This window comes from Macaca fascicularis, chromosome 20, assembly GCF_037993035.2.
Source record: "Macaca fascicularis isolate 582-1 chromosome 20, T2T-MFA8v1.1".
In the NCBI taxonomy this organism is placed as follows: Eukaryota; Metazoa; Chordata; class Mammalia; order Primates; family Cercopithecidae; genus Macaca; species Macaca fascicularis.
The window spans coordinates 2,245,740-2,272,988 of NC_088394.1; the positions used below are offsets into that span (position 1 = coordinate 2,245,740).

Genomic DNA, 27,249 nt, shown 5'->3' on the forward strand with positions numbered 1-27,249 from the left:
CACACAAAGACGCGTCTGAGAGTGCTCAGACCAACTTTCTCCGCAGTAACCCCGACTGAAAACAGCCCAGAGGTCCACCAGCAGATGAACGGAGAGATGAAGTGTGGTCCGTCCAAACAACGCAACCGCACAGATGAAACGCTGAGACACACCGCAGCGTGGACGAAGCTCGAAAACCTTGTGCTAATTGAAAGAAGCCAGACACAAACGGACAATTGCTGTTTGGTTTATTTGTATGCAGTGTCCGGAACAGGCAAATCCACAGCGACAGAAAGCAGACGGGTGGCTGCCAGAGGCTGGGGACGGCGCAGGGCAGGGGCCAGGAGTGACTGCTATACTTTTTTAGGAAGGGAACAGGAAGGTCCTAAAACTGGGTTGTGACGATGGCTGCACAACTCGGTCAATTCACTACAAATCTTTGAACTATGCGCTTGACACGGGTGAATTTTTTTTTTTTTTTTTTTGAGACGGAGTCTCGCTCTGTCGCCCAGGCTAGAGTGCAGTGGCCAGATCTCAGCTCACTGCAAGCTCCACCTCCCAGGTTCACGCCATTCTCCTGCCTCAGCCTCCTGAATAGCTGGGACTACAGGCGCCCGCCACCACGCCCGGCTAATTTTTTATATTTTCAGTACAGATGGAGTTTCACCATGTTAGCCAGGATGGTCTCGATCTCCTGACCTCGTGATCCGCCCGCCTCGGCCTCCCAAAGTGCTGGGATTACAGGCGTGAGCCACCGCGCCTGGCCGAAACGGGTGAATTTTATGATAGGTAAACTTTACCTCAATAAGGTTTTGTTTTGTTTTGTTTTGTTTTTTGAGACAGGGTCTCACTGTGATTACCCTGGCTGGAGTGCATTGGCACGATCTCGGCTCACTGCAGACTCAACCTCCCAGGCCCAAGTGATTCTCCCACTTCAGCCTCCCGAGAAGCTGGGACTACAGGCACACACCACCACACCTGGCTAATTTTATTGTATTTTTTTTTTAGTAGGGACGGGGTTTTGCCGTATTAACTAGACTGGTCTCAAACTCCTGGACTCAAGCGATCCACTCACCTCTGCCTCCCAAAGTGTTAGGATTGCAAGCATAAGCCACTGCGCCAAGTCAATAAAGTTGTTTTAAAAGCATTGCCTGGGCCGGGCACAGTTGCTCACGCCTGCACTTTGGGAGGCCAAGGCAGGTGGATCACTTGAGGTCAGGAGTTCGAGACCAGCCTCGCCAAGAGAGTGAAACCCCGTCTGTACTAAAAACACAAAAATTAGAGCTAGGCATGGTGGTGCACACCTATAGTCCCAGCTACTTGGGAGGGTAAGGCAGAAGAATTGCTTTATCCCAAAAGATGGAGGTTGCAGTGAGCTGAGATTGTACCACTACACTCCAGCATGAGCGACAGAGCAAGACTCCATCTAAAAAAGAAAAAAGAAATAAAAAATTTTCAGCCACGCACGGTAGTGTGTGCCTATAGTCCCAGCTACTCAGGAGGCTGATGTGTGAGGATCAGCTGAGCTCGGGAGGTGGAGGCTGCAGTGAGCGATGATTGGTGCTACTGCACTCCAGCCTGGGTGACAGTGTAAGACCCTGTCAGAAAGAGAGAAAGAGAGGAGAGAGAGAGAGAGAGAGAGAGAGAGAAAGAGGAAGAAGGAAGGAAGGAAGAAGAAAGGGAGGGAGGGTGGGAGAGAACAGGAAAGGAAAGGAAGAAGGGAGGGAGGGAGGGAGGGAGGGAGGGAGGAAGGAAGGGGCCGGGTGTGGTGGCGGGCGCCTGTAATCCCAGCTACTCAGGAGGCTGAGGCACAAGAATTGCTTGAATCCAGGAGGCAGACGTTGCAGTGAGCCAAGATCATGCCATTGCACTCCTGCCTGGGAGACAGAGTGAGACTCCATCTCAAAAAAAAAAGAAAAGAAAAGAAAGGAAGAAAGTGCAGGAAGTAAGAACTCCATGGTAATGGAAGAAACACGGGCTTGTGGGCCACCTTGACCCCAGGCTTGCTCTGTCCCTGCTCGCTCCCTGTCCACCACCCCACCCCCCAGGATGGAACAGGCACCCCATGTGAGGGCGCAGGTGTGCACAGCCAGGGCGGGTGGGGTGGCCTTTGTAGAATGTGCTGGGGGAGGGGGCGATGGCGGAACGTGGATGGGAGCACGCTCCTCTCGCTGGCCTCGGCCCCTGTGCGGCTTGGCCTCAGGGACAGTGCTCCAGACAGGGGCAGTTGGCCCTCTGCACAAATCCGCCTGCCAGTGCAGCATTGGCCAGCGTCAGGATGGCACCTGCTGGGAACTCTTTCCCAATGGCAAGGTTTGCAACTTCCCCGGGAACCAGCACCCGATCCCAGATAGCCAAGCCAGACATGCTCCCCACGAAGGCCTCGGAACTGTCGAACCCGCCCCCCACGCTGTCTTGCTCCTGGCCCAGCACCAGGGACCCTCCGGGGGGGATCTCGTAGCCCTCCCTGAAGCGGGAGCCGGTGGCCACCAGCCTGCGATCCACGTGGAGCCAGTACCTGCCCTGAGTGGACGTCCAGATGACACAGATGTGGTGCCACTGGCCGTCCAGCAGCGGCTGCAGGGGCAATTCCCTGAAGGCCGGGTCCCCGATCACGAAGTGGATGGATCCGGGCAGCAGGGAGTCTCGGCCGTGCAGCACCAGCTTGTTGTCATTGTCCTCGGTGGCGTAGGACAGGAGGGTGCCCAGGTGGCCCGACGCCGTGCGGACCCAGCTGCAGAAGGACATGGCTCGCAGGGCAGTGACGAAGCCGGGGCTGAGGAAGACCACGTTCTTGGTGGAGGCGTTCGGAAAAACGAGGGTGGGGCCCACGCCGCAAACTAGAAACGGAGGAGGGAGGGGTCAGCTCCATGCAGGAGGCCGTGCAGACGCATCCAGAAGCACGTGTGCTGCGGGCGCCAGGCCTCCCGCTCCCGGCTGCCACCCTCCACGGGGCACTGACTCTGCACTGGTCCTGCCGATGGCTCCCCTGCAGCGTCTCCTTCACCCTCTTGATGGGATCACCCCAGTTCCACGGGTGGGAAGACTGAGCATGAGGGCCATACTCGGAAGTATGGGAGTATGGGAGCCCTAGCTGTTGGCCCACCCAGCTCAGCCAGCACCCCTCTCTGCCAGGGAGTCTCTGCAAATTTCTTTTTTTTTTTTTATTTTTTGAGACGGAGTCTCACTCTGTCGCCCAGGCTGGAGTGCAGTGGCCAGATCTCAGCTCACTGCAAGCTCCGTCTCCTGGGTTCACGCCATTCTCCTGCCTCAGCCTCCCGAGTAGCTGGGACTACAGGCGCCCGCCACTACGCCCGGCTAGTTTTTTGTATTTTTTAGTAGAGACGGGGTTTCACCGTGTTAGCCAGGATGGTCTCGATCTCCTGACCTCGTGATCCGCCCGTCTCGGCCTCCCAAAGTGCTGGGATTACAGACGTGAGCTACCGCGCCCGGCTGAAATTTCATGACTCACAATAGCACAAGTTTAGAGTTTCACGTTTCTGAAGGTCACAAGGCCAACACGGTCTCCCAGGGCTCAAATCAGGTGTGGGCAGGGCTGGTTCCTCTGGAGGCTCAATGAGAAACCATCTCCTGCCCTTTCCAGCTTCCAGAGGCGCCTGCACCCCTTGGCGTGGGGCCCGCTCGTCTGTGCATCCCGCCATCTCTGCGTCCGCCCTCATGCCCTCCTCTGACTGTGCTCCTCCTGCCTCCCCTTACAAAGCCCCTGTGATGACAGTGGGCCCACCCGGATGATCCAAGACCCTCTCCCCATCTCCTGGCCCGTAACTGAATCTCTTTTGAGAAGGGGAGATTTTCCGGGGGGGCCTGGTCTAAGGAGGAGCTGGAGGGAAGCCTGGCCATCAACTGGGAGCCTGTGGTACTTACTCTCTCCTGGCCCCCGGGGGGACCATGCCTGCCGTGGAGGATCTTTTGGGGCCGTGGCAGTCCCATTGAGTACCCGATGGCTGCCTGAGCCTGGGGGCTCCCGAGTCCCCTGGAGAGGGGCCGAGGAGTCCTGCCGGGGGCCCCTGTGCTCGCATGCAGCTTGGAGCTCCTGCCTGTCCCTCTGAAGCTTCAGGGAGCTCGGGCCCAGCAGACCAGGCTGGGTTGGGGCTGGGACCAGGGCCGGCCCCAAGGCTGTGATGCCAGGGTGGGCCACGGGCAGCCACCCCTCCAGAGCAGCCAGCCTGGCGCCCTGACTGTGGACGAGGCCCTCCAGGCGTGCCAGTGAGTCCTGCAGGGCGTCCCCCTGAGCCTCGTGCGCCTTCCTCTCCCGGGCCTGCTGCTGGCTCCTCTCGCCCAGGGCGAGGTCCAAGGCCCGCAGCCGCATGTCTATCTTCCGGCTTCGGCGCTGCAGCTTCCTCACCCAGGCTTTGAGCTGCACCAGCTCCCCCTGCACCACGGCCTGTGACTGGTTGACCGCCTGAGCCACGGCCTGGCTCTCTTCCGCCAGGCTGCGGAACCGGACATCGACGTTGTAGGACACGTTGTAGTTGCTGGCGACGCTCTGCAGGTGCGTCAAGGTCACTGCCTGGAATCTCCGGAACTGTAAGGAGGACACGGTGATGATGGTCCGGGCCGGCTGGGAGGGATGGGAAAGGCTTTGCCCTCTCACGCTGGGAGCAGCAGCTGCGTGCCCGGCCCACAGTCAGCACTGGCTATCTGCCCACTGATCTGATCCCCACTGTGATGCCGTGAGATGTCGTGGGTGCCAGGGACCGACCCCAGGCCATGCAGCTGCACCACGTGGGGCGTGGACTCCAGGCCCATAGCCGGGGCTCTGATCCCCGCCCCTCGCCCCATAACAACCGGCAAGTCACTTCCCCCCGTGACCCCAGCTCCTGCCTGTGAGCGGCGGACGGCAGGGTGGCCTCATGAGTGCTTTACGAGGCCCAAACAGGAAGCACCCGGTGCAGGCCCGCCAGGCACCAAGCACTCCGGAACTGTCCGAGGACCCCGCGTGGGAGTCCGGGAGGCCGTCCACACCCTCTGCCTCAAGGTGGACCTGTGACCTCCCACTTTCCACTCCCTATGACACTGCCTGGCTCCCATGGCCCCCAGTTACCCCGACTCGCTTCCAGACCCCCTTCTAGCCTCTGGCCCCACCTGACCCCCACGTGATAAGAGGCTTTTGCGTCCGGTGTGAGCGGAGCCCAGCTCCTGACCCCCACACGTTATGAGGCTTGTGTCTGGTGTGAACCCAGCCCAGCTTTTCCCTGGTGTCCAACTGCAGGTGAAATAATGTTCACGGATGGAAAGAGCGTCACACGCCATGTCCGCGTCCGCCAAGCCCTGATGTTTACCGCTCTGTTTCTGTAACATCCGTCTTCCAGCTGCTGCCAATTTAAAAACCCGACTGCGCCATGTCAGGGGAATACTTGCCTGCTCCTCCAGTCTACGGAGCCTCTCGAAAAACGGTTTCCTGGGCCCCGCTGGGGCGGCTTCTTGCGATGAAGCCTCATGTAGATATATAGTCACAAAAACAAGAAAGAAAGACAAGGTCTTCCTCCACAAGCAACCCATCCGGAGAGACGGCGAGGCCCCAGCAGTCTCCCTCCCGGCCGCAGGAGAGGGTGGAGGTGGCGCTGTGGGTCTGTCTCGTGTCTTGTCCCCCCAGCTCTCCCGCTGAGTGGTTTTCCTTCTTTGGCCCTGGCTGGATGTCAGCTTCTTCCTGCCGCCTCCATGAAAGGCATTTGCCTTCAAGCCAGTGGGCTCTGAGAATTGCAGGTTCCCAAGGAGACAGGCTTAAAACAGATGCAAACAGTTTCTTTGAAGAATCAATTCAGCTGGGTGCAAGCCCGCGGGCAGCAGGCGATGGCTTTAACAGCAGCACATGGACTTGTGCTCCCACGAAGTCGAAGCAAGACAGGGAACCTGACGGGGGCCGGGGAGTCAACACAGCCAGGTCTGCACGGGCACCCGTCACCCAGGCTGTGCACGGCTGCATCCTGGGAGGCCCCACCTCTCTCAGTAAAGCAATGGAAATATGACTGGCTGCCACCTTAATTATTATTATTATAATTATTTGAGATGGAGTCTCGTTCTGTCACCCAGGCTAGAGTGCAATGGTGCAATCTCAACTCACTGCAACCTCCGCCTCCCGGGCTCAAGCTATTCTCCTGCCTCAGCCTCCTGCCTCCCGAGTAGCTAGAATTACAGGCATGCTCCACCACGCCCAGCTAGTTTTTGTATTTTTAGCAGAGACATGGTTTCACCATGTTGGTCAGGCTGGTCTCAAACTTCTGACCTCATGGTCTGCCTGCCTCAGCCTCCCAAAGTGTTGGGATTACAGGCGTGAGCCACGGCACCTGGCCAATTAACTAATTTTTTTGAGACACAGTCTCGCTCTGTCACCCAGGCTGGAGTGCAGGGCACGACCCCGGTTCACCACAACCTCTGCCTCCTGGGTTCAAGGGATTCTCCTGCCTCAGCCTCCCAAGTAGCTGGGATTACAGGTGTGTGCCGCCACACCCGGGTAATTTTTGTATTTTTAGTAGAGATGGGGTTTCGCCACGTGGGCCAGGCTGGTCTCAAACTCCTGACCTCAGGTGATCCACCCGCTGTGGCCTCCCGAAGTGCTGGGATTACAGGCGTGAGCCACCGCGCCTGGCCAATTTTTGTGGCGGAGACAGGGGTGCCCCACGTGGGCCAGGCTGGTCTTTTTGGTTACAGGTTGCGTACTGGCTTGGATGAGACCCAGGCAGACCTTACGTGTGGAAAAGGCTTTCTGCAGATGTCACGAAGGATTCTGAGATGACACTATCCAGGTGGCCCTAAGGCCGATGACAGGAGTCTTTATAAGAGACAGAGGAGGAGGCACAGAGGACATGGCCTGTGAAGACGGGCCAGAGACTGGGGTGACGCTGCCACGAGGAGCCCCCAGAAGTTGGGAGAGGTGAAGTGGGACACCGGCCCCTCCAGAGCCTTCGAGGGAGTGTGCACCTTGACTTCAGACTTCCAGCCCCCAGAACTGTGATAGGATTCATTTCCTTGTTTCAAGCCACCCAGCTCATGGGAATAAGATCATCCACGAAGTTGTCCCAGTGAGGGCACCCATCATTCCCAAGGTGGCATGAGCCCAGCGGGTGCCAGGCCAGGGAACCATTGGTGGTCCTCAGGCTCCCCTTGTCAAGTGTCAGAACACCATGGACACGGAGAAGATGCAAAAAGCATGGAGAGAAAATCGTGGGCATGTGGACGGGGTTGGGACCTTAGGCCCCGGGGGACTGGCGGCCACCATGACAGCCACGCTGGTGCCACATGCAGAGCGGCGGATCTTGCAGCTTCCAACTGAAAATAAGTTCCATTTATTTATGTATTTATTTTACTGCAGTAGAGACGGCGTCTTGCTATGTTACCAGGCTGTTCTCAAACACTCCTGGGCTCAAGCGATCCTCCCACCCCAGCCTAGCCAAAGTGCTGGGTTTACTGGCATGAGCCACTGAGCCAACTTGATTTCCATTTAAAGTCGTGGGTCGAGGCGGGGTGCGATGGCTCTCACCTGTAATCCCAGCACTTTGGGAGGCCAAAGTGGGCAGATCACTTGAGTCCAGGGGTTCGAGACCAGGCTGGGCAACATGGCAAAACCCCGTCTCTACTAAAATTACAAAAATTAGCCAGGCGTGGTGGTGTGCACCTGTAGTCCCAGCTACTTGGGAGGCTTAGGCGGGATGATCGCCTGAGCCCGAGAAATGGAGGTTGCAGTGAGCTGAAATCGCACCACTACACTCCAGGGTGGATGACAGAGCAAAGAATAAAGACATTTTCAGATACACAAAGGCTTGAGAAATTTGTCTTCCATGCACCCACTGTTGGATGCGGAGCTTCAGGAAAAGACGAAGCCGCCATGGGCACTGGTGAGGGCTGGAACCCAGCAGCGGATGGAGGAGTAGTTTCCGGGATGGTGGGATGCTGCCCGCCCCACATCCCATCCATCGGCTCTGCCTGCAGACACATGCCCTGAGTCTCAGCTGCTTCTCCACACTCCCACTCCGCCCCAAGCCCATCCCCACGACAGCCACCTGCTCCCCGCATCCGTGTACCAGCATGGACCCGTGCCTTCAATGCCTCTAGGAGTTGCCTGCCACACAAGCAAAATCTTCAGTCCCTGCCAGGGCCTTCTGTGGCCTGGCCCACGGCCTCTCTCCCTCCAGGCCTCACCCCTCCATCTGCCTCCCTCGGCTCCACCTCCCGGGCCACAGTTGTGGCCTCAGGCATTCGCACCTGCCGTTTTCCTGCCAGTGAGACTCCTTCCCTGGCTGTCACCACATTCGGGGCTCTGCTGTAAGGTCTTCTGTTCAGAGCTCTCACCGTATTTAAGACAGCACCCACTGCTCTCTGGCTCTTCTTTTCTTTTCTTTTTTTTTTTTTGGAGGAATCGCTCTCTGTCACCCAGGCTGGAGTTCAATGGCACGATCTCTGCTCACTGCAACCTCTGCCTCCTGGGTTCAAGCGATTTTCCTGCCTCAGTGTCCCAAGTAGCTGGGATCACAGGTGCATGCCACCATGCTCAGCTAATTTTTTTTTCTTTGGAGACGGAGTCTTGCTCTGTCGCCCAGGCTGGAGTGCAGTGGCACGATCTCAGCTCACTGCAAGCTCCGCCTCCTGGGTTTGCGCCATTCTCCTGCCTCAGCCTCCTGAGTAGCTGGGACTACAAGCGCCCACCACTACAGCCAGCTAATTTTTTTTTGTATATTTAGTAGAAATGAGATTTCACCATGTTAGCCAGGATGGTCTTGATCTCCTGACCTCGTGATCCACCCATCTCAGTCTCCCTAAGTGCTGGGATTAGAGGTGTGAGCCACTGCGCCCTGCCACTGGCTCTTATTTTCTTACCCTGCCGATTTTTTATTTTCTTTCCTTTTTTTTTTTGAAACAGGGTCTTGCTCTGTTGTCCAGGCTGTAGTGCAGTGGCAGTGAACATGGCTCACTGCAGCCTCAACCTCCCGGGCTCAAGCTATCCTCCCACCTCAGCCTCCCTAGTAGCTGAGACCACAGCCACATGACCCTGTGCCTGGCTAATTTTTAAATTTATTGTAGAGACAGGGTCTCACTATTTTGCCCAGTCTTGAACTTCTGGGTCCAAATGATTCTCCCACCTCAGCTTCCCAGTGTTGGCATTACTGGCGTGAGCCACTGGGCCTGGCCTCTGCCAGTTTTTCTGCCTCCAGGCCTGTCACCTAGCATATTTCTTATGTACCTTATTTGTTTCCCCTGATAGGTGAGCAGGAACTTTGCATCATTTGTTGCTCAGAGGGCTTGGTGCACCAAGCAGGCATTTAATCAATATTTGTTGAACAAACGGGTAACTGTTTCCCAGCTTTTCCCACATCCATCGCTGCTGAAATGGTGCCTCCTTAGCCTGTCTTCCTGGATTGCCCCCCTCCACAAAGATGAGGCTCCCCAACACTCTGGTGCAGTGTACAGAAGGCACTGCATGTTGTAAACGTTCAGTGTCCGGCTGGCCAGGCTGGCGGCCACAGCCACAGGTAGTACGGAGCCCTTGAGATGGGGCTAGGGCCAGTAAGGAACTGGACTTATGGCCGGGCGAGGTGGCTCACGCCTGTAATCCCAGCACTTTGGGAGGCCGAGACCGGTGGATCAAGAGGTCAGGAGATCGAGACCATCCTGGCTAACACAGTGAAACCCCGTTTCTACTAAAAAATACAAAATATTAGCTGGGCGCGGTGGCGGGTGCCTGTAGCCCCAGCTACTCGGGAGGCTGAGGCAGGAGAATGGCGTGAACCCCGGAGGCGGAGCTTGCAGTGAGCCAAGACTGCGCCACTGCACTCCAGCCTGGGCGACACAGCCAGACTCTGTCGCAAAAAAAAAAAAAAAAAAAAAAAAAAAGGAACTGGACTTACTTAACTTCGGTTAATTTACAGAGCCACATGCGTCCAGCGCTTACCTACTGGTCGCAGTTTTAATTCCACGAACTGGCCTCATTTACGGAGCCGCATTTGTTCGTATCTGACGTGATCTCAATCGTTCTTTTACTTCCTTGTGCTCCGTGTTTCTCTTACTGGCCTCTGACCCTTGGAAGCAGGGCCTTACACTCGGAGAAGAGGAGCCAGGCCTGTTGGTAAACATCTGCCGTAGAGCGAACGCTCGGCGTTCTGAGACAATGTGGGACCCGGGGCGGAGGGAAGGGACGGCTGACATCACTCCAGGGTAGGGAGGACAGGGATGGGAGAAACTGAGGCGAGGACCGACCACCCTGGCGCAGCGAACCCAGCACGCAGCCACGTGGGGAGGCGCGGCCCCGCCCTCAGGCCCCGCCCAACGCAAAGCCCCACCCACGCGTCAGGCCCCGCCCGTCCCACCGGCCCCGCCCCATCCAGGCTCCGCCCCGTCCCGGCGCAGCGCAGGCGCAGATGCGCCCTCCCGTTCGGCGTCCTCCGCAGATTCGTGCTGCGAGGCCCGCAGGGACCCGCCCTAGAGGCTCAAAAAAACCCGCGGCAGCTTCGCCCGGACCCAGGAGCTCGTGCTCTGGGCCAACCGACTGGGCCGCGATCGCGTTTCGTCCGGGGCCGCGGCGGCCGTGGGGAATCGGCGGCAGCGAATCGGTGGCGCGCGGGGCCTGAGCGCGCTGCAGTCACCCGGGAGCCGGGTCCAGGTCGGGTTGGAGGTCGGGGGTCGGGGATCGGGGGTCGGGGGTCGGGTTGGGTCGGGTTGGGCTCCGGGTCTGGTTGGGTCGGTTCCAGGTCGGGGAGGAGTCCGGTCAGGGTCCGGGCCCGGGTCGGGGGCGGGGTCCGCGTGCGGGTCCTCTAGCCCCGAACCCGTGTTCCCCGTAAGCTGTTGGTTTCCAAGGGGCGGAGGAATGGCGACGGGAGCCACCCGTCACCGCTCAGGCAGCCAGAAGGGCCGGCAGCTCCCATGGGCCGGGTTTCCCGCCTTGGGTGCGAGGACGCGTGCGGCCGCCCTGTGCCCGGGGAACACTCACCAGCATCCCTGGCCTCCACCTCCCTGTCGCGCCAGTGGCACTCCCGCTTGTGACAACCGAATGTCCCCTGGGCACAGTGGCCCGGGTTGAGAAGCCCTGCAGTGGGCGGTAGGGGGGGGTCCCAGCGGAGGAGCGAACTCTGGGTGGAAACCGTCAGGCACTGGAGGGGAAGGAGGCGGGGCAGGGTTGGGTGGGACCAGGGGTGAGGGGTGTGGGGTCCTGGGGCGCTCAGAGAGGGGCTTCCTGAGCGTGTGTGGATTATTTCCCTGCCCCAGCCTGAGCCCCGTGTCCATGCCACAGGTTGCCTTCCCGTGACGCCCAGGACTGTCCTGCAGGATGGAGCCAGCACCCTCAGGGGTCCGACTGGTCGTCCGGGAAGCCATTCAGACCCTCTCATCTTCGGAGGATGGCGGCCACATCTTCAGCACCCTGGAGTCCCTGAAGCGGTATCTCAGTGAGATGGAGCCTCCAGCGCTCCCGAGGGAGAAGGAGGAGTTTGCCTCGGCCCACTTCTCGCCTGTCCTCAGATGTCTTGCCAGCAGGCTGAGCCCGGCCTGGCTGGAGCTGCTGCCGGACGGCCGCCTGGAGGAGCTGTGGGCCAGCTTCTTCCTGGAGGGCCCGGCGGACCAAGCCTTCCTGGTGCTGATGGAGACCATCGAGGGCACTGCCGGGTGAGTGAACTGGGCCCATTCCGGGGTTGCCGGTAGCCTCAGAAGTGATGAGAGTGGTTTAAAGGACTGGACCAAGAGCCTCCCTGGTTCCTGTGAGGGGCTAGAGAGAGAGCCTGCGCATGGCTGAACCTCTGGACAGAAGGAGCCGTCTGTGTCTGTCTCCTTGGTGACAGGAGGTACCTGCCGTGTCTCACAAAGTCCTTCGCTTGCTCCTCGTCCGGCTGTGTCAGAGAGGGATGGGGCGGGACTGTTCACATCCCAGGTGGCAGAGGCAGCCTGCCAGCTGGGGGCGTTCCAGGGGAAGCACAGCTGTCATCACTGACACGTGTCCTATGTGGACTCCCAGCCCTAGGTGGCTCCCAGGCTCAGCCTCAGATCACACTGCAGTCCTTGCCAGGACGCTGCACCTCGAGGAGCTGGGTTTTCAGAGGTTGCTGTGATCAAAGCAAGCCCCGAGTTATCCGCATCAGCAGCAGGGGAGGGGTGTCCAGTGAGACTCCAGGTTGGGGAAGCTGCTCAGGACCCTGAGAGCTCTCACACAGTAATTGCAGATATTTAGGAATGGATTAACAGATTTTCCCGTTCGGCTTGTGGTTTTGGACTTCGCGCTGGTTATGTTGTTGGGGCTACCTGTGTAATCGGGGCTGCTGGTTCCTTGTGGCAGGAAGGGGGCCCCCAGGATGGGGTTTGGGGGCTCTGCCCAACATGTCCATGTCTTCAGCCCCAGCTTCCGGCTGATGAAGATGGCGCGGCTGCTGGCCAGGTTCCTGCGCGAGGGCCGACTGGCAGTGCTGATGGAGGTGCAGTGTCGGCAGCAGACGCAGCCCGGCTTCCCCCTGCTCCGGGAGACGCTGCTGGGCAAGGTGGTGGCCCTGCCTGATCACCTGGGCAACCGCCTGCAGCGGGAGAACTTGGCCGAGTTCTTCCCCCAGAACTACTTCCGCCTGCTCGGCGAGGAGGTCGTCCGGGTGCTGCAGGCGGTCGCGGACTCTCTCCAAGGTGAAGCCCTGCCTCGGGACCCCCTCGCCACCCATCTTTTTGGGCCGTCGTCCCCTGCCACCCTCTGGTGTCTCACGGCCTCTGGAGACTTGGGAGTCTTTGGGTGGTGTCGTCAGGCCGGTGGGGACATGCCTGTCCCACACAGTACTGACTGGAAGGGCTCATCCGCTGTGGGCTGAAGTCCGCTGCCCTCCACGTGGGCTTCTCTTGTCCCTGCAGTCACTGCTGGTTTCCGGGGCCCAACTGTGCTGCGGTGGCAAGGTGGGGGATCTCGAGGCTCTCAGGTCTGGAGGCAGATGCTGGCGGTGCCCTGGAGAGCGGGTGCTGTGGGAACGGCTTCACCCGCCGCTGGGCTGCAGGGCCCCGTGAGCGCCCATACTTGCTCTGTTTTCCCTGGGGCGTCAGAAGGCGGCCGCCTCGAGCATGCATTTCACTAGCGAGAAGGAGGCTGGGCCAGGGGCCTGCATAGAACCCAGAGCGTCTGCCTGTCCCTGCAGGGTGACCTCTTACCTCTTTCGCTTTTTTTTTTTTTTTTTTTTTGAGACGGAGTCTCGCTCTGTTGCCCGGGCTGGAGTGCAGTGGCCGGATCTCAGCTCACTGCAAGCTCCGCCTCCCGGGTTCACGCCATTCTCCTGCCTCAGCCTCCCGAGTAGCTGGGACTACAAGCGCCCGCCACCTCGCCCAGCTACTTTTTTTGTACTTTTTAGTAGAGACGGGGTTTCACTGTGTTAGCCAGGCTGGTCTTGATCTGCTGACCTTGTGATCCGCCCGTCTCGGCCTCCCAAAGTGCTGGGATTACAGGCTTGAGCCACCGCGCCCAGCCCTTCTCTCGCTTTTCCCAAGCTCCAGGCGACAGTTCAGATGCCGGTCGAGCACCTGGGTCCGGCCTCCACCGCTCTACATGCAGCCCCCACCTTGTTCTGAAAGGGGCACCCTGGGGTCCTGGAGCAGCTCAGCGCCCCTTCAGAGCCCAGGAGGGAGCTGGACCCCTCCAGTCCCCGCATGGGGCCTGTGTGGCCCAAGCCCCCTCGTCTCACCCTGGGGGTTCCCGCAGCAGCCTCCCAAGCCCTCCTGTCCTTTCCAAACGTAGCCCAGGCTCGCAGCTGCTGCTCTGCGGGGCCGATGTGTTCAGGAGGCTTTGGGAACATCCAGGACATACGTTTGGGGTTGGCTGAGGCCGTCCTGGTCCCCACGCAGCTCCGTGGCTGCCGCCCCCCCCGCACCCCAGCTCTCCCGTGGGGCTGGTACGGCCCGGCCCTCCTGGTTCCCCACGTTCCCTGGCGTGCGCTCCTTCCCTGCGGCGGCCGCGGTGGTGGTGCTGCTGCTCCAGGGTCTCATGCCCGGCTCAGGGCTCAGGGCCCAGGCCTACCCTGCGTGGCTGACCCAACTTGGCCGGGCCCGGTTGGTGCCTCCTCTCCTTCCTCGGCAGTGTCATGCCCGTCCCGACCTCCTAGAACCGTCGTGACGGTGAAGCGGGCTAAGGCGGGTGAAGGTTTGAAAGGGTTGTGATTTGCTTGTCACGTGTAGCACGCTCCTGTTGAGATTTGCTGGGGGGCTGACGTGTGCCGGCCGTTGTTGTGAGTGAGTTTCGCTGTCCGTCGGAGTCCGCCTGACCGAGAGCAGCTCCCCCCACACCTAGATGTTCTTTTGTGCCCTTCCCGCCGGCCTCCTTATCCGGCCTCCCTTTCTGTCCCAGGTGGCCTGGATTCCTCCGTGTCCTTCGTGGCTCAGGTCCTGGGGAAAGCCTGCGTCCACGGGAGGCAGCGTGAGTAGAGCCGCCCTTCCTGCCCGCCCTGCCCCGGCCCGCGCACCCCGTCCGCCGTCTGCAGAAGGCCGAGAATCCCTCCTACCCCGGCCCTCTGCGGGGTCCCCTTGCCCGGTCCTGTCCTGGGCCCCTGGGGTCTGGGGCTCGGCTGTGCTGACTGGGGAGCTGTGGGGCTGTCCTTGCTGGACCCACACAGCCCCCGGACACGAGGCAGGTGCAGCTCCCCAGGCTCAGGTCCTCCGTCTGTCCCCTCAGAGGAGATGCTGGGCGTGCTGGTGCCCCGGCTGGCAGCGCTCACCCAGGGCAGCTACCTGCACCAGCGCGTCTGCTGGCGCCTGGTGGAGCAAGTTCCGGACCGGGCCATGGAGGCGGTGCTGACCGGGCTGGTGGAGGCCGCGCCGGGGTAAGCAGCTGGGCTTTCCTCCCGCTGCGCTGGCTTCTGGGGGTCTGGACCGCCAGAGGCTGCCTTTCCTTCACGCTGCTTCTGGGCGCCGTGCTGTGGCTGGCACCCCCATGTCGGAGCCACGGGGTGTGGGTGGTGCCCTCTCAGTTCCTGCACGTGCGGATGGTGGCCTCTGCATCAGAGAGTGCCTGTCTCTTATGAAATAGGGTCGATGCTGTGAACAGCCTAGCTGTTTAGCTACAGGCCTAAAGGCGCCGGACTTCGGGGCGCCCACCCCGTCCTGCGCCTGTGGTCCCCCGTTGCACACACGTGCGCCACCTCCAGGCTCTGACATGGTGACGGGTGGTGACTCACTTCCCCACGTCTTTGTGTAGGAGAATCAAGGTTGCATTTCTGGAAGCAGGACTGCCAGCCATTTACCCCCACAAACCCTGCCAGCTCGCCTGCTTCACACGTCTCCCCTACCCCCAACATGTGCAAGGACGCACCTGTCTCTGCCCAAAGTGTTTCCTCTTCTTTTTTTTTTTTTGAGAGAGAGTCTCGCTGTCACGCCCAGGCTGGAGTGTAGCGGCGCGATATTGGCTCACTGCAAGCTCCGCCTCCTGGGTTCACGCCATTCTCCTGCCTCAGCCTCCCGAGTAGCTGGGACTACAGGCGCCCGCCACCATACCTGGCTAATTTTTTTGTGTTTTTAGTAGAGACAGGGTTTCACCATGTTAGCCAGGATGGTCTCGATCTGACGTGGTGATCCACCTGCGTCGGCCTCCCAAAATGCTGGGATTACAAGCATGAGCCACTGCGCCTGGCCTTTTTTTTTTTTTTGAGGTGGAGTCTGGCTCTGTCACCCAGGCTGGAGTGCAGTGGCACGATCTCAGCTCACTGCAACCTCCACCTCCTGGGTTCAAGTAATTCTCCTGCCTCAGCCTCCTGAGTAGTTAGGACTGACTACAGGTACCCGCCACCACGCCCGGCCAATTTTTGTATTTTTAGTACAGACGGGGTTTCGCCATCTTGGCCAGGCTGGTCTTGAACTCCTGGCCTCAAGCAATCCACCCACCTTGGCTTCCCAAAGTGTTGGGATTACAGGCGTGAGCCCCTGCACCCGGCTGACTTTGCATTCTTGATTCTGGGTGAGGGCGTGCATGTTTAAGGCATTTGTTATTCTTTTCCCTGTGAACTATATAATCGTGTAATCACATTCTATTTTACAGTTTTGTTGTTGTTGTTGTTGGGGGTGATTGTTTTTAGAGACAGGGTCTTGCTCTGTCTCCCAGGCTGCCGTGGTGTGATCATAGCTCACTGCAGCCTTGACCTCCTGGGCTCCAGCGATCTTCCCACCTCAGCTTCCTGAGTAGCAGGACCATAGGTGCGCGCGCTCATACCCAGCTAATTTTTAAATTTTTTGTAGCGACAGGGCTCACTTTGTTGCCCAGGCTGGTCTCAAACTCCTGGCCTTAAGTGATCCTCCTGCCTTGGCCTCCCAAATGTTTTTTTAACTGTTATGTGTTTGTGTGGAACTGTCAGTGATGAGTGAGGGAGGAATCCCGCCATATCTGTTTCCACACTGGCTGGAGAGACTTGGGCTCTTTCTGGAGACTCACACCCTCTCACTGGGAGGACTCTCGCAGTCCAGACCGGGGGTCTGCAGGCGACTTGCACAAAATTTGGCCCGCTGCGTGTTTTTGTAAATAACGTATTTTTGGCACCAGTCACGTTCATCCATTTACGTATTTGGCTGCTTTTGGCTACAGTGGCAGCGTGGAGTGGCTGTGACACGGCTGTGTGGCCCCTAAAGCCGGAACACGTAGGCTCTGGCCCTTTACAGAAAAGCTTCTGCCCCGGCCCCACATGAGGCACTGACCTTGGGCTGGGTCAGCCAGGGAGGAGGCCGTGGGGCGCGGACCCGCCTCCGCCCTGGCTGGGGCGCAGGTGCTGTCTGGGTTGTCGCATTTATGCCCTGGAGAAGGGAGGATGAAGGCCCAGCTCAGGCAGTCGGAGGATGGAACCAGAGGCTCTCGGCTAGAAATTGGCAGGCCCAGAATCAGGCCAGAGTCTGTGGGCATCAGAATTCATGCTCTCTCACTCCTTCCTGCCTCCAGGCCGGCTTGCATCTCTGGTCCCCTGACTCTGTCTTGCAGGCCTGAGGTCCTGTCGAGACTGCTGGGGAACCTGGTGGTGAAGAACAAGAAAGCCCAGTTTGTGATGACCCGGAAGCTTCTGTTCTTACAGTCCCGGCTCACGGTGAGGACGCCACGGAGGGTGCGGGCTGCCGGCTGCCCCAGCACAGCAAGAATCGCTGCAAAACATGGGGTCGGAGCAGGGGTCTGCTGCCTGGGAGACCCTGCCCGTGATTTGGCGGTGGCCGGCAGGAGTTGGCGAGGCCGTGAGTGCCTCCTTGCCCCGATGACAGACCCTGCTGTGACAGGCGCTGAGTGAGGCTTCTCATGTCTCTTAATCCTCTAGACTCCCGAGAAGCCACCCGCCCCAGCTGCGTTCTGTGCCAGGGGCTCGAGGGGGTGGGGTGGGGTGGGGTGGGTGGGGGATAGGTCAGGTCACAGAGGAGGTCGTGCACTTCCCGGACGTGTGACTCCCGTCCCCATGGCCTGAGCCCGGAGTGGGTGAGCCAGGGCCCCTGATTCCCGGTCACTTCTTGCTTCACCCTCCTCCTTTGCTCACACGAGAACTTACGATGGCGAGTCCCTACCCCAGCACAGCAGCAGCCGCATCCCACGTTTTTATATGGGACCGTTTTATCACGTTCAGTTCGAAGGAATAGAGGCGGGTGGGTCACTTGAGCCCAGGGGGCAGCTTCTGCGGGAGGGGAGGGTCCCGCATTCCAGGAGGCAGCGGCCGCCCCTGTGCTTCTTGTCTGTCTGCTGCCCTCAGTCCGGTCCTGGTCCTGGCACGGCTCTTGGCCTTGGGAGCCCCGGGCTGGCCAGGCGGCGGCCTCGGCCTGGTGGACAGGCATGTACTTCTGTTGCAGACGCCCATGCTGCAGAGCCTGCTGGGCTATCTGGCCATGGACAGCCAGCGGCGCCCACTCCTGCTGCAGGTACGAGCCTCTTGGCTCTCCGTCTCCTCGAGGCCCTGGGAGAAGAGCTGTGCGGGGCCCACCTTGGGGGCAGGCAGGGTGAGGCTGGCTGGGCTGGCGCCATAGCTCCCTCAGTGGCTGTGGGCCTGGCGGGAACAGCCTGGCCCCCAGCCCCACCCAGTCCTGGGCCATGCCACCTGCCAGGTGCTGAAGGAGCTGTTGGAGACGTGGGGCAGCAGCAGTGCCATCTGCCACACCCCCCTGCCGCAGCAGCGCCATGTCAGCAAGGCTGTCCTCATCTGCCTGGCACACCTCAGGGAGCCGGAGCTGCGCGACAGCCGGGATGGTGAGCGGGTGGTTCGGGCTCCCCCCGGCCCTGGGCACCCCGAGATGCTCAGGGGGCCTGTCCGGTGCTTGCAGAACTGCTGGCCAGCATGATGGCAGGCGTGAAGTGCCGCCTGGACAGCAGCCTGCCCCCCGTGCGCTGCCTGGGCATGGTTGTGGCCGAGGTCATTAGCGCCAGGATCCACCCCGAGGGGCCTCCCCTAAAATTCCAGGTGAGCGGGCCGTCCCCTCCATGTCCCTGTGTGGCTGGCCCGGGTCTCTGAGCAGCTGCCTCTCCAGCCCCAGGGTCACTGCCTCTGCCCGGGGTCCAGACCTGGGGAGTGTCTGCGTTGGCTTCTCGCATGGCTGAGGCTGGAAGCTGCGGCAGGCTCTCAGCCCTGAGCTCCTGGGGCCACACAGGGTCCGGTGAGCACAGGGCCCCCGGGGGGGCTGCACAGGTTCACAGACTCTCTTCAGATGTGGATCTGGGGGAGGCTGGGTTAGGGAGCCACCCGCTGCGGTTCGTCTGGCCCAGGCTGCAGGGCAGCCAGGTCGCTGTGGGTCGGTGGGCGCGGGTGTGGTCGGTGGGCGTGGGTGTCAGCGCCTCTCTACTGCCTGCCGTCTGGTGTGGGCGGCTGCCTGGCCGTGGAGGAGCCCTGTCTGCCTTCAGGCTGTGGCGGTGACCGCCTGTCCTCTCATCTGCTGAGACCCTGGGATCTCTCTGGGGCATTGGCCTGGCGGGAGGCCCCGCTCCTTCGGGAGGGACCACAGCCCCCACCTTTGAGCACACCCAGTGCTACCGTTGGCCTGAGGTGGAACCTTTTAGAAAGTCGCTTTTAAAAAGACACGTGGTTGTCCAGGGCCCAGCCACTGAGTGAGACCGGGCTGCGAGGGAGGCCGTAGTGGGGAGTGGCTCCCGCTCGGGGAGGGGCCCTGTCTCGGGGGAGGGGCCCTGTCTCGGGGAGGGGCCCTGTCTGGGGGAGGGGCCTTGTCTGGGAGGGGGGGCCCTGTCTCGGGGAGGGGCGCTGCAGCCTGGCAGATGCCGCTGAGCCTGCTCCCCTGCTGTAGTACGAAGAGGATGAACTGAGCCTCGAGCTGCTGGCCTTGGCCTCCCCACAGCCTGCGGGTAACGGCGCCTCGGAGGCGGGGTGAGGGTCTCTGCACCCCCGGGACCCCACCGCTATTGCTGAGGATTCCACTGCCGGGTGGGAGCGGGTGAAAGCCTTTGTTTTGGTCCTGTGAGTCCTGAGACCAGAGGCTTGAGCGGAATCTAAATGATTTGTTCCTTGTTTCCTTAAAGCATCTCCCTCGCTCCAGCCACGGCAGAGCCCCCTGCAGAGACCCCCACAGAGATCGTGGATGGTGGCGGCCCCGAAGCACAGCTGGCAGGCTTTGACTCGGAGCTGGACAGGTAGCGGCTCTGCCACCCCAGTGGGTAGCGTGCAGGAGGCCAGGAGGCGAACCCCTCACACTCCAACCTGTGGCCCCGTGGGGGGCTCCCTGCCTGCTCCAACCTGCGCCCAGTGGGGGCTCCCTGCCTGCTCCGTCCTTGTTCTCTTTTGTCCTCATGGGAGGGCTCTCAGCTCCCAGCTCTGCTGCAGGTGCAGGGGCTGAGGTGTGAGGTCCACATCTTGGGGTGGAGTGAGGGGTTGGCTCTGCCGTTGAGCACTTCCTCTCACAGGCTGTGGGCTGTTTGTGTCTGCTCTGCCCTCCCCCAGCGATGATGAGTTTGTGCCCTATGACATGTCGGGGGACAGAGAGCTGAAGAGCAGCAAGGCTCCTGCCTACGTCCGGGACTGTGTGGAAGGTGGGCACGGGCCCCTGGAGGGCCTTGCTGGGCTGGGCATGGGTCTCGCTCACAGCCTGGTTCTGCCTCAAGGGGTCACCAGGAAGCCCTGGGCCCAGGGTGGCAACCGTGCTGCTGGCTCTCACGGGCTCAGGATCAGGGTCAGGGCTGAGGCTGACCGAGGCCTATCTGGGTTCTGTGCAGCCCTGACCACATCTGAGGACGTAGAGCGCTGGGAGGCGGCCCTGCGGGCCCTTGAGGGCCTGGTCTACAGGAGCCCCACAGCCACTCGGGAGGTGAGTGGGGGGTGGGAATGGGTGGGGAGGCCCAAGATGGTAGCTCCCTCAATGCCGTCTGTGTCCTGGCCACTGAGGGTGACATCTGACTCCCCTGTGTGACTCAGGGCTGCTGCCTCTCCCAGAAGGGCCACGGCCTGGGGCCTCTGCCGGGGTGGGTGGCTCAGGCCCCGTGAGTCTCGGTGAGGCCTCAGGGCGGGTGGCTGGGTCCGGCAGCTTTTCCACCCCTAACCCCTGTGTGCAGGTGAGCGTGGAGCTGGCCAAGGTGCTTCTGCATCTGGAGGAGAAGACCTGTGTGGTGGGATTTGCAGGGCTGCGCCAGAGAGCCCTGGTGGCTGTCACGGTCACAGACCCAGCCCGGGTGAGTCCCCGCACCCGTGGCCCCGGCCAGTGCAGGCGCAGCGGGAAGCGCTGGGAGCTGCAGTGCCTGAGGCTCGGTCCCACGCTGGAGTTGGCTGTGAGGTGCCTGGAGGTCGCCCTGGGCAGACCTCAGGTCCCGGACCACAGCAGCCTCTCTCCTGTGCCTTCAGGTGGCTGACTATCTGACCTCGCAGTTCTATGCCCTCAACTACAGCCTCCGGCAGCGCATGGACATCCTGGACGTAAGTGCCGCCTCCTCCGCCGTGTTCTGAGGTCCACCCGCCCGTGGCATGTGCCACCGCGGCGTTGGCTTTGCTGTGGGGCCGGGTTCCTGGGAGAACAGCATGCGTTTGTGGTGTGGCGGGACTGCGTGGCTTTAGGATGAGGCTGCGCTGGGCACTGGGCACATTCTCATTTCCTGGAGCACAGAGCCCACCTTCCCCACTTTCCCACCTCCCAAGACGCGGTTGCTGTGAGATACGGGGAAGTGATTTTCTCCTTGTTCCCAGAACGCACCTTCCCCCGGGCGGCGAGGGCCCCTGGGCCCGTGTCTGAGGCTTTGGCTGATGACTTGACTCTTGGGAAATGGTCTTCCCTGGAGCAGTGGCGACTGCCTTGGGCCTGTCTCCCTCCAGGTGCTGACTCTGGCTGCCCAGGAGCTGTCTAGGCCTGGGTGCCTCGGGAGGGCTCCCCAGCCTGGCTCCCCAAGTCCCAACACCCAGTGCCTACCAGCGGCAGCCGCCTCTCAGCCTGGCAGTGCCGTGACATCCGACTGGCGGGTGGTGGTGGAGGAGCGGATCAGAAGCAAGACCCGGCGGATCTCCAAGGTTAGTGGGCGCCTGGTCAGCTCACGGGCATGGGGACCGCGGGTGGGCGGGAGGGGTGGCAGACACCTCCAGGCGCTGTCTACGGCGAGGGGCGGCCGCATTCGCAGGGGATGGTGCCTGTGCCGGGATTCCTGAAAGGCAGGTCCATGGTTTGCGCCAAGGAACTGGACCTGGCTGTAGGGGACCCAGACTGGGCTTGGGGACGTGCTACGAGACAGGTGCCCTGGTGGTGCTCTGTCCTCAGAGCGTCTGGAGATGTTTTTGGCTGTCGCTGGCGGTGGGTTGGAGACCAGGGAGGCCTCCTGCAGTGCCCAGGGCGGCCCCGCCATGACGCTCCTCCAGCCCTGGACGTCCTGCCTGCAAGGTCGGGAAGACTTGGTCTGCTGCCCAGGCATTGGCCGTGGAGCCCGAGTCCCGCCACCAACCCCGCAGGGCCTGGGAGCTGGGCGGGGCCGGAGGAGTGGCCCAGGGAGGCAAGGCGAGGCTGGGGTCCACGCTGCTTTGTGGGATCCTCTCGGGGTAGGGGTGCAGTGCCCGCTGCCCAGGCCTGTGCCTCCGTGAGTGCCATGTGTGTCTGGCAGGGTGGCCCGAGGCAGGGCCCAGCAGGTGGCCCCAGCAGATTCAGCTCCGTGGCTGGCCACTTCTTCTTCCCCCTCCTTCAGCACTTTGACAGGTGAGTGGGTGTTCTGTGGGCCTGTGGACGTGGGGGATAGGGACCCTGGATGTACCCCTGTGGCCAAGAGGTTTCCAGGCTGGGGTCTGAGTGGGCTTGGGTGTGAGCAGGGTTGTGGCTTTGCTGTGGCTTTTTGTAAGCCTGTGTTAAGTGGCAGGGAACGTTCTGCAAAGTTCCTCTGTGGTTGAGCTTTGCTGTGAGGTGCCAGGTGTCTGCTCTGATGCTGGGCTTGCGGCATGGCCGGCAGTGCTGCCCGCACGTGCCTGACGCCACCAGCCACTGGGTCCTCCTCGCCGCCTCCTGCCTCAGCCGGTGCTGCTCTGGCCCCAGGTTCAGGGCGTGAGGCTCTCGGGATGGCAGAGAAGTGTGGGGCCTGCGTCATGGTGCAGCAGGGGTGGGGGGTCTCGGCGTTGGGAACTCCTGGCCCAGGTGGGCTTGTGCCAGACAGCCCTGCAGGGGGAGTGGGCACCCGGGAACGGTCCTACGGTCTCAGTGCAGGCAAGGTGGTGGGTGCAGGAGGAGGGGCTCTGTGGGGCTCCCTCGGTCTCCCGCGGTGGCCCAGGATGTTGGGGACCTGGCCCTGAGGCGCCCCTGCACCTTGGGCTCCATCCTGTGCTCTAGGCCTGTGGTGACCTTCGACCTCTTGGGAGATGACCAGCTGGTTCTCGGAAGGCTGACGCACACCTTAGGGGCCCTGATGTACCTGGCTGTTAACACCACGGTGAGCCGGGGGAGGTTGCTGGGCGCTGGCCTGCGCTGCCCGTGGATGAGGAGCGCTCCTCAGCCTCACCTGCGCCTGGGGATGGGTGTCTGAGGGAGGAGCTGCCTGTGTGGGCCCCCAGGCAGGGGGAGCATCCCCTCGGCTGTCAGGCAGGCCCTGTCCCTGCTGCTGCCCAGCAGCGGACGCTGCCCGTGGGTGCTGGGATGTGGGGACGGCGTGGGGACCCCGCTGACTGTCTCTCTGCTGGTGTCCAGGTGGCTGTGGCCATGGGCAAGGCCCTGCTGGAATTCGTGTGGGCCCTTCGCTTCCATGTCGACGCGTGAGTGGCCTGTGGGGCTGGGCCAGGCCAGGGGTGCACGTAGACACAAGGGTCTCATTGTGGGGGCCCCATGGAGCCTCGAGGTGACTGACAGGCAGCCTGGCCTGGTACTTCCCAAATAGGAAATGTGCCAGGCAGGGCCGCAGCGTGGGTGGTCCACCGCACTGGGGGAGTGGGAGGTCTCCGTGGCCTGGGACGTGGTCCCTGCTGGTTTCAGCCTCCACCTTTCTGCTGGCAGCTATGTGCGCCAGGGGCTGCTGTCGGCCGTCTCCTCCGTCCTGCTCAGCGTGCCTGCCGCACGCCTGCTGGAGGACCTGCTGGACGAGCTGCTGGAAGCCCAGTCCTGGCTGGCGGGTAAGTGTCGGCCCAGGCTGTGTGTGTGTGTGTGTGTGGCACAGCTCCTGCAGGCTGGGCCTGGGCCAGCTGGCTGGGAGCCGGGCCTCTCATCTGGGGCGCACGTCCCTCTCGTGGACATCCAGAGGCACGTGGTGGCCCCGGTGTGGGGAATCCAGTGCCTGGTTCCTGTTGTGGCCGCTGTGGAATCCTGCAGGGGAGACGAGGGAAGACACCTCCCTCCATAAATGGGCTTCCTTCTGAGAAAGCCACCAGGACAGCCCTGCAAGCCCAGAGCCCCTCCCTCAGGCTCACCTGGGGAACGTTTTGCCACTTGGCTCCCCCCATATGTGTTCTTTTTATTTTTAAAACGTTTATGTAGTTTTCTGAGACGGGTCTTGCTCTGCTGTTCAGGTTGGAGTGCACTGGCACGATCTTGGCTCACTGCAGCCTTGAGCTCCTGGACTCAAGTGATCCTCCCACCTCAGCCTCCTGAGTAGCTGGGACCACAGGTGCACAGCACCACAGCCTGCTAGCTTTTAACATAATTTTTGTAGAGATGGGGTCTTGCTGTGTTGCCTGGGCTCATCTGAAACTCCTGAGCTCAAGCAGTCCTCTCACCTCGGCCTCCCAAAGTACTGGGATTACAGGCATGAGCCACTGCGCTTGGACCCTGTAAAAGTCAATCGTGAACGTTGTGACCTTTGGCCTTTCGGTACTTGAGCTGGGCCTAAGGACAGGCCGCCGTGACCCCTTGGGACCCACACAGGCAGAGTGTGCAGGCCGGAGCTGCAGCCACCCCCGCACTGGCCTGATCCTGGACCCTGCTGGGGCCCCTCTGAGCCCCCACACACCCGCCTCCCTGGGCCCCTCTGAGCCCCCGCCCGCCCGCCTCCCTGGGCTTCTCTGAGCCCCCGCCCGCCCGCCTCCCTGGGCTCCTCTGGCTGGTACAGTCCCAGCACCTTTTGTTGTTTGCTTGCCCTTGTGGTCCAGTGACTGGTTTGTGGGGTGCTTAGGGTGGGTTCGCGGCCCAGCCCCTGAACCAGCCTCGGTTTCCACGTGTTTGTCAGGAGGCTCCTGGGTGATGCGGGTCCTTCCCAGGGACTTGCGCTCAGGCCTCTGTGCTGGGGGACGCTGGGGGATGCTTGTGGTGAGGTCACCTTTCCCGTGGGGCTGGGCTGTGTGCCTCTTCTGCCCCGGCCGTCTCCCCTCTCCGCACCTGGGCGCAGTGCCAGTCTGCTGGGTGTGAACGGGTGTTTCCCACAGGAATGGAGCTGATGAGTCCCCGGGGATGGGCTGAGGAGCAGAGCATGGGACCGATGGACACGGGAAGGGCGGGCCCAGCTCTGCCCTGTCCCCTCCCAGGCCCTGTGCTCAGGGTGGCTGCGAATGTCTTCCCACGGAGCAGCTGGAGGGTCTTGGGCCCAAAGTGAGGGAGCCTGTGCAGGGCTTTGCTTTTTTTAAGGGGGGTGCGGTGCCCCAGACACCGGTGTCTTGGAGCTGCTGCGCAGCCCCTCCTCAGCGTGCTCTCGCCCACTCGCCCTGCCTGGAGGAGGAGAGGTTCCCCCTTGGCCAGTGGAGCCACTGACGGGGCTGGGTGGGCGAGCACATTCCCTGCAGTCCCCGGCCTGCCTCCTTCCCCAGAGACTTGGTGCCTGCCACGTCATCGTCTGGGGGCTTTGGGGACCTGAAGCACCAGGAGGAGCAGGGGGGCTCTGTCCCTCGGCCGATCCGGTTCCACTCGGCTGGTGGGGTCCCGGCAGGGTATTCTCCTTTCACAGGCACCTCTCCCAGGGGTCTACAGGTGCTTCCTCACCCTGCGATTCTAGCCAGTCTGGGGAGTAGTTGTGGCCAGCGGAGCCCTCAAGGCTCACCAGGCTCCAGGCTGCAGGAGACCTTGGTGAGGGGCCCAGCCCTGCGGGCAGCCGAGAACTCTGGCTCCGACCGGGGCGGGGCAGTGTGCAGTCCCAGACACCCCAGAGGCCTCCCCACAGGCAGGGGGCACCTCCCGACGCCCACCACCCGGATTCCTAGGGTCTTCTACCTCTGACCGCAGCCCATGTCTGCTGTCCAGCACGGAGCAGGCCCTGCAGTGTTCGGGTGTTCCCGGGCTGTGTGCCCCACCCCCGGCCCCCTTCCCATGGCTGCCTGTCCCACAGCTCAGGGCAGCCCTCCGTGTACAGTGCTGCCTGCACAGAGCCTGTGGCACGCAGGACGTGGCCTTGGGGAGGGTCCGGGCTCACTGCAGACCCAAGCCCCCTTTCTTCCGTGGAGTCAGGCCTGGCGGGGCGGTTCAGGCAGACTGAAGACAGGAGGGAGAATACGCCCTCCATGCTGCCTCAGCTTTGCTTGTCACTCTGGCAGACGTGGCTGAGAAAGACCCGGACGAAGACTGCAGGACGCTGGCACTGAGGGCCCTGTTGCTTCTGCAGAGACTCAAGAACAGGCTCCTCCCAGCCGCATCTCCCTAGTCCCTGGAGGCCTCCCCAGGGCCACCCCCGCCGGCAGCAAGGAAGGTGGCCCGGCAGCGGTCTGGAGCAGCGGAGCCAGGCTTTGTAGCGAGGTCAGGTCGGCGGCAGCATCCGGTTCGGAGAGTGCAGATGCAGGAAGGCCCGGCCTGCCGCTATTTATAGTGCAGCAAGTCTGCTAAAAATACACTGGGCCTGGGCACTGCCCGCCGGGACATGGCAGCCTGGACGTGGGGCTGTGGCCAGGGCCGTGGGCGTTGCTGGTGGGGGTGACTCCTCCAGTGAGGGCAGAACCAGGCCGGCAGGAGGGGAGGACGGTGTGCCTGCTGCTCAGAGCCCGCAAGGCACTCCTGTGAGCGCCACCAAGCAGGACAGAGCAGCTCTTGTCCCAGGTTCCTCGGGCTGAGCGCCGTGTCACCAGGAGAATCGTGCTCGCGGCCCAGGCAGGGCGTGTGGCTCCTGGATGGGCTTGTGGGGCGGGTGGACAGGACACGGGCTCCCAGAAAATAAACTACTTTATTGGAATTGCAGGAGTGTTGGTGGCCGGTGGGCAGAGCCTAGTGGGGGGTGCAGCCACCAGGGCCCGGGTGTCCCAGCTGTTGCTCAGGAGCCGTGGGTCTTGCAGGAGTGTGGGGGGATGTGATGTGTGGGGGCAGGTGCCCCAGCCCTCCAGCTGTAGCTTCCTAACCGAGGTTCTACAAGTTTCTCAGGCTTTACAGTGTGTAGTTGGGAGAATATGATGGAAGGGTGAACCCGACTCCCTTTAAAGGAACGAATCCACAAATCTACGGAGCTGCCGGCACCCGGAGGCAGCAAGGTGCAGATGGGGCACAGCCTCTGCCGGCCCGGGCCGCTGCGCTCCCGCCCAGCTCTGTTGCGTCTTCCATCACAGACGTGTTTTTTCCCAGTGAAAAGCTGGCTTTGCTGCAGCTGACTGGAAGATTCCAGAAGGTGCCTTCCTGCAGCAGCACGCTGGTCCTGGGGCCCAGGCCCGTCAGGGGTCGTCGTCTGCCTCTTCCACCACCTCCTCGTCCGGCTCCCTGGGGTCCTCCATGCTGTTGTGGCGGACCCGCTCGGGCACCGTGCGTGGCAGCGGGAGACCCAGCCCCTGGTGCACGGCGTCCACAGCCCGCGGGCTCACGTAGTAGGACATGTTGGCCAAGGGAAGCCGCCGCCGCATCTCCTCCAGGAATCTGTAGGCCTGGGGCAGAGGAGCAGATGTTACTCAGCTTTCCTCAACAACCGGGCACGACTCTCTGCCCGCAGGCCAGGCACATGCTGCTGCCCCTGGAGGCGGGTGGGGTGCCTCCCTGCTAGAGGACACGGTGCACTGAGGCTTCCCAGTGGTGATG

At 61.7% G+C, this 27,249-nt stretch overlaps 3 protein-coding genes across 32 annotated transcripts in view; 1 reads left to right on the forward strand and 2 right to left on the reverse strand.

The window, feature by feature from the left end:
* Window positions 1-962: 962 nt before the first annotated feature.
* PTX4 (pentraxin 4) lies at window positions 963-10,264 on the reverse strand. 2 transcript variants are annotated; one of them, XM_074028528.1, is made up of 3 exons: window positions 9,887-10,264; window positions 3,865-4,525; window positions 963-2,819 (listed from the first exon to the last, which is right to left on the reverse strand). In XM_074028528.1, the coding sequence occupies exons 2-3, from the start codon at window positions 4,307-4,309 to the stop codon at window positions 2,179-2,181; spliced, it is 1,086 nt and encodes a 361-aa protein (XP_073884629.1). In that variant the 5' UTR covers window positions 4,310-4,525; window positions 9,887-10,264; the 3' UTR covers window positions 963-2,178. The 2 variants fall into 2 exon arrangements, with proteins under 2 accessions (XP_073884629.1, XP_045238337.2); XM_045382402.3 differs by lacking the exon at window positions 9,887-10,264 and adding an exon at window positions 5,362-5,680.
* Window positions 10,265-10,348: 84 nt separating this feature from the next.
* On the forward strand, window positions 10,349-26,422 carry TELO2 (telomere maintenance 2). 25 transcript variants are annotated; one of them, XM_045382394.2, is made up of 23 exons: window positions 10,349-10,594; window positions 11,222-11,592; window positions 12,314-12,591; window positions 12,811-12,852; window positions 14,288-14,356; window positions 14,612-14,759; window positions 16,898-17,000; window positions 17,743-17,811; window positions 17,995-18,136; window positions 18,211-18,347; window positions 19,183-19,262; window positions 19,415-19,525; window positions 19,833-19,921; window positions 20,105-20,196; window positions 20,441-20,557; window positions 20,727-20,798; window positions 21,192-21,383; window positions 21,965-22,056; window positions 22,678-22,777; window positions 23,032-23,096; window positions 23,335-23,450; window positions 25,211-25,329; window positions 25,794-26,422. In XM_045382394.2, exons 2-23 carry the CDS (start codon window positions 11,258-11,260, stop codon window positions 25,839-25,841), a joined length of 2,616 nt encoding a protein of 871 aa, XP_045238329.2. In that variant the 5' UTR covers window positions 10,349-10,594; window positions 11,222-11,257; the 3' UTR covers window positions 25,842-26,422. The 25 variants fall into 25 exon arrangements, 13 of the variants coding, with proteins under 13 accessions (XP_045238329.2, XP_065393768.1, XP_045238333.2 ...); XM_065537695.1 differs by having other exon boundaries at window positions 10,544-10,877; XM_045382396.3 differs by having other exon boundaries at window positions 10,544-10,606.
* The window catches only part of IFT140 (intraflagellar transport 140), a 107,441-nt gene continuing 106,586 nt past the window's right edge, over window positions 26,395-27,249 (reverse strand). For all 5 annotated transcript variants that reach the window (XR_012429605.1, XM_074028504.1, XM_065537688.1 and 2 more), the window contains one exon: window positions 26,395-27,098. Coding sequence is in view for 4 of the 5 variants with exons in the window: in XM_074028504.1 (XP_073884605.1) it covers window positions 26,892-27,098 (207 nt within the window). In the remaining variant the exon portion in view is untranslated. The remainder of the gene's footprint in view (window positions 27,099-27,249) is intronic.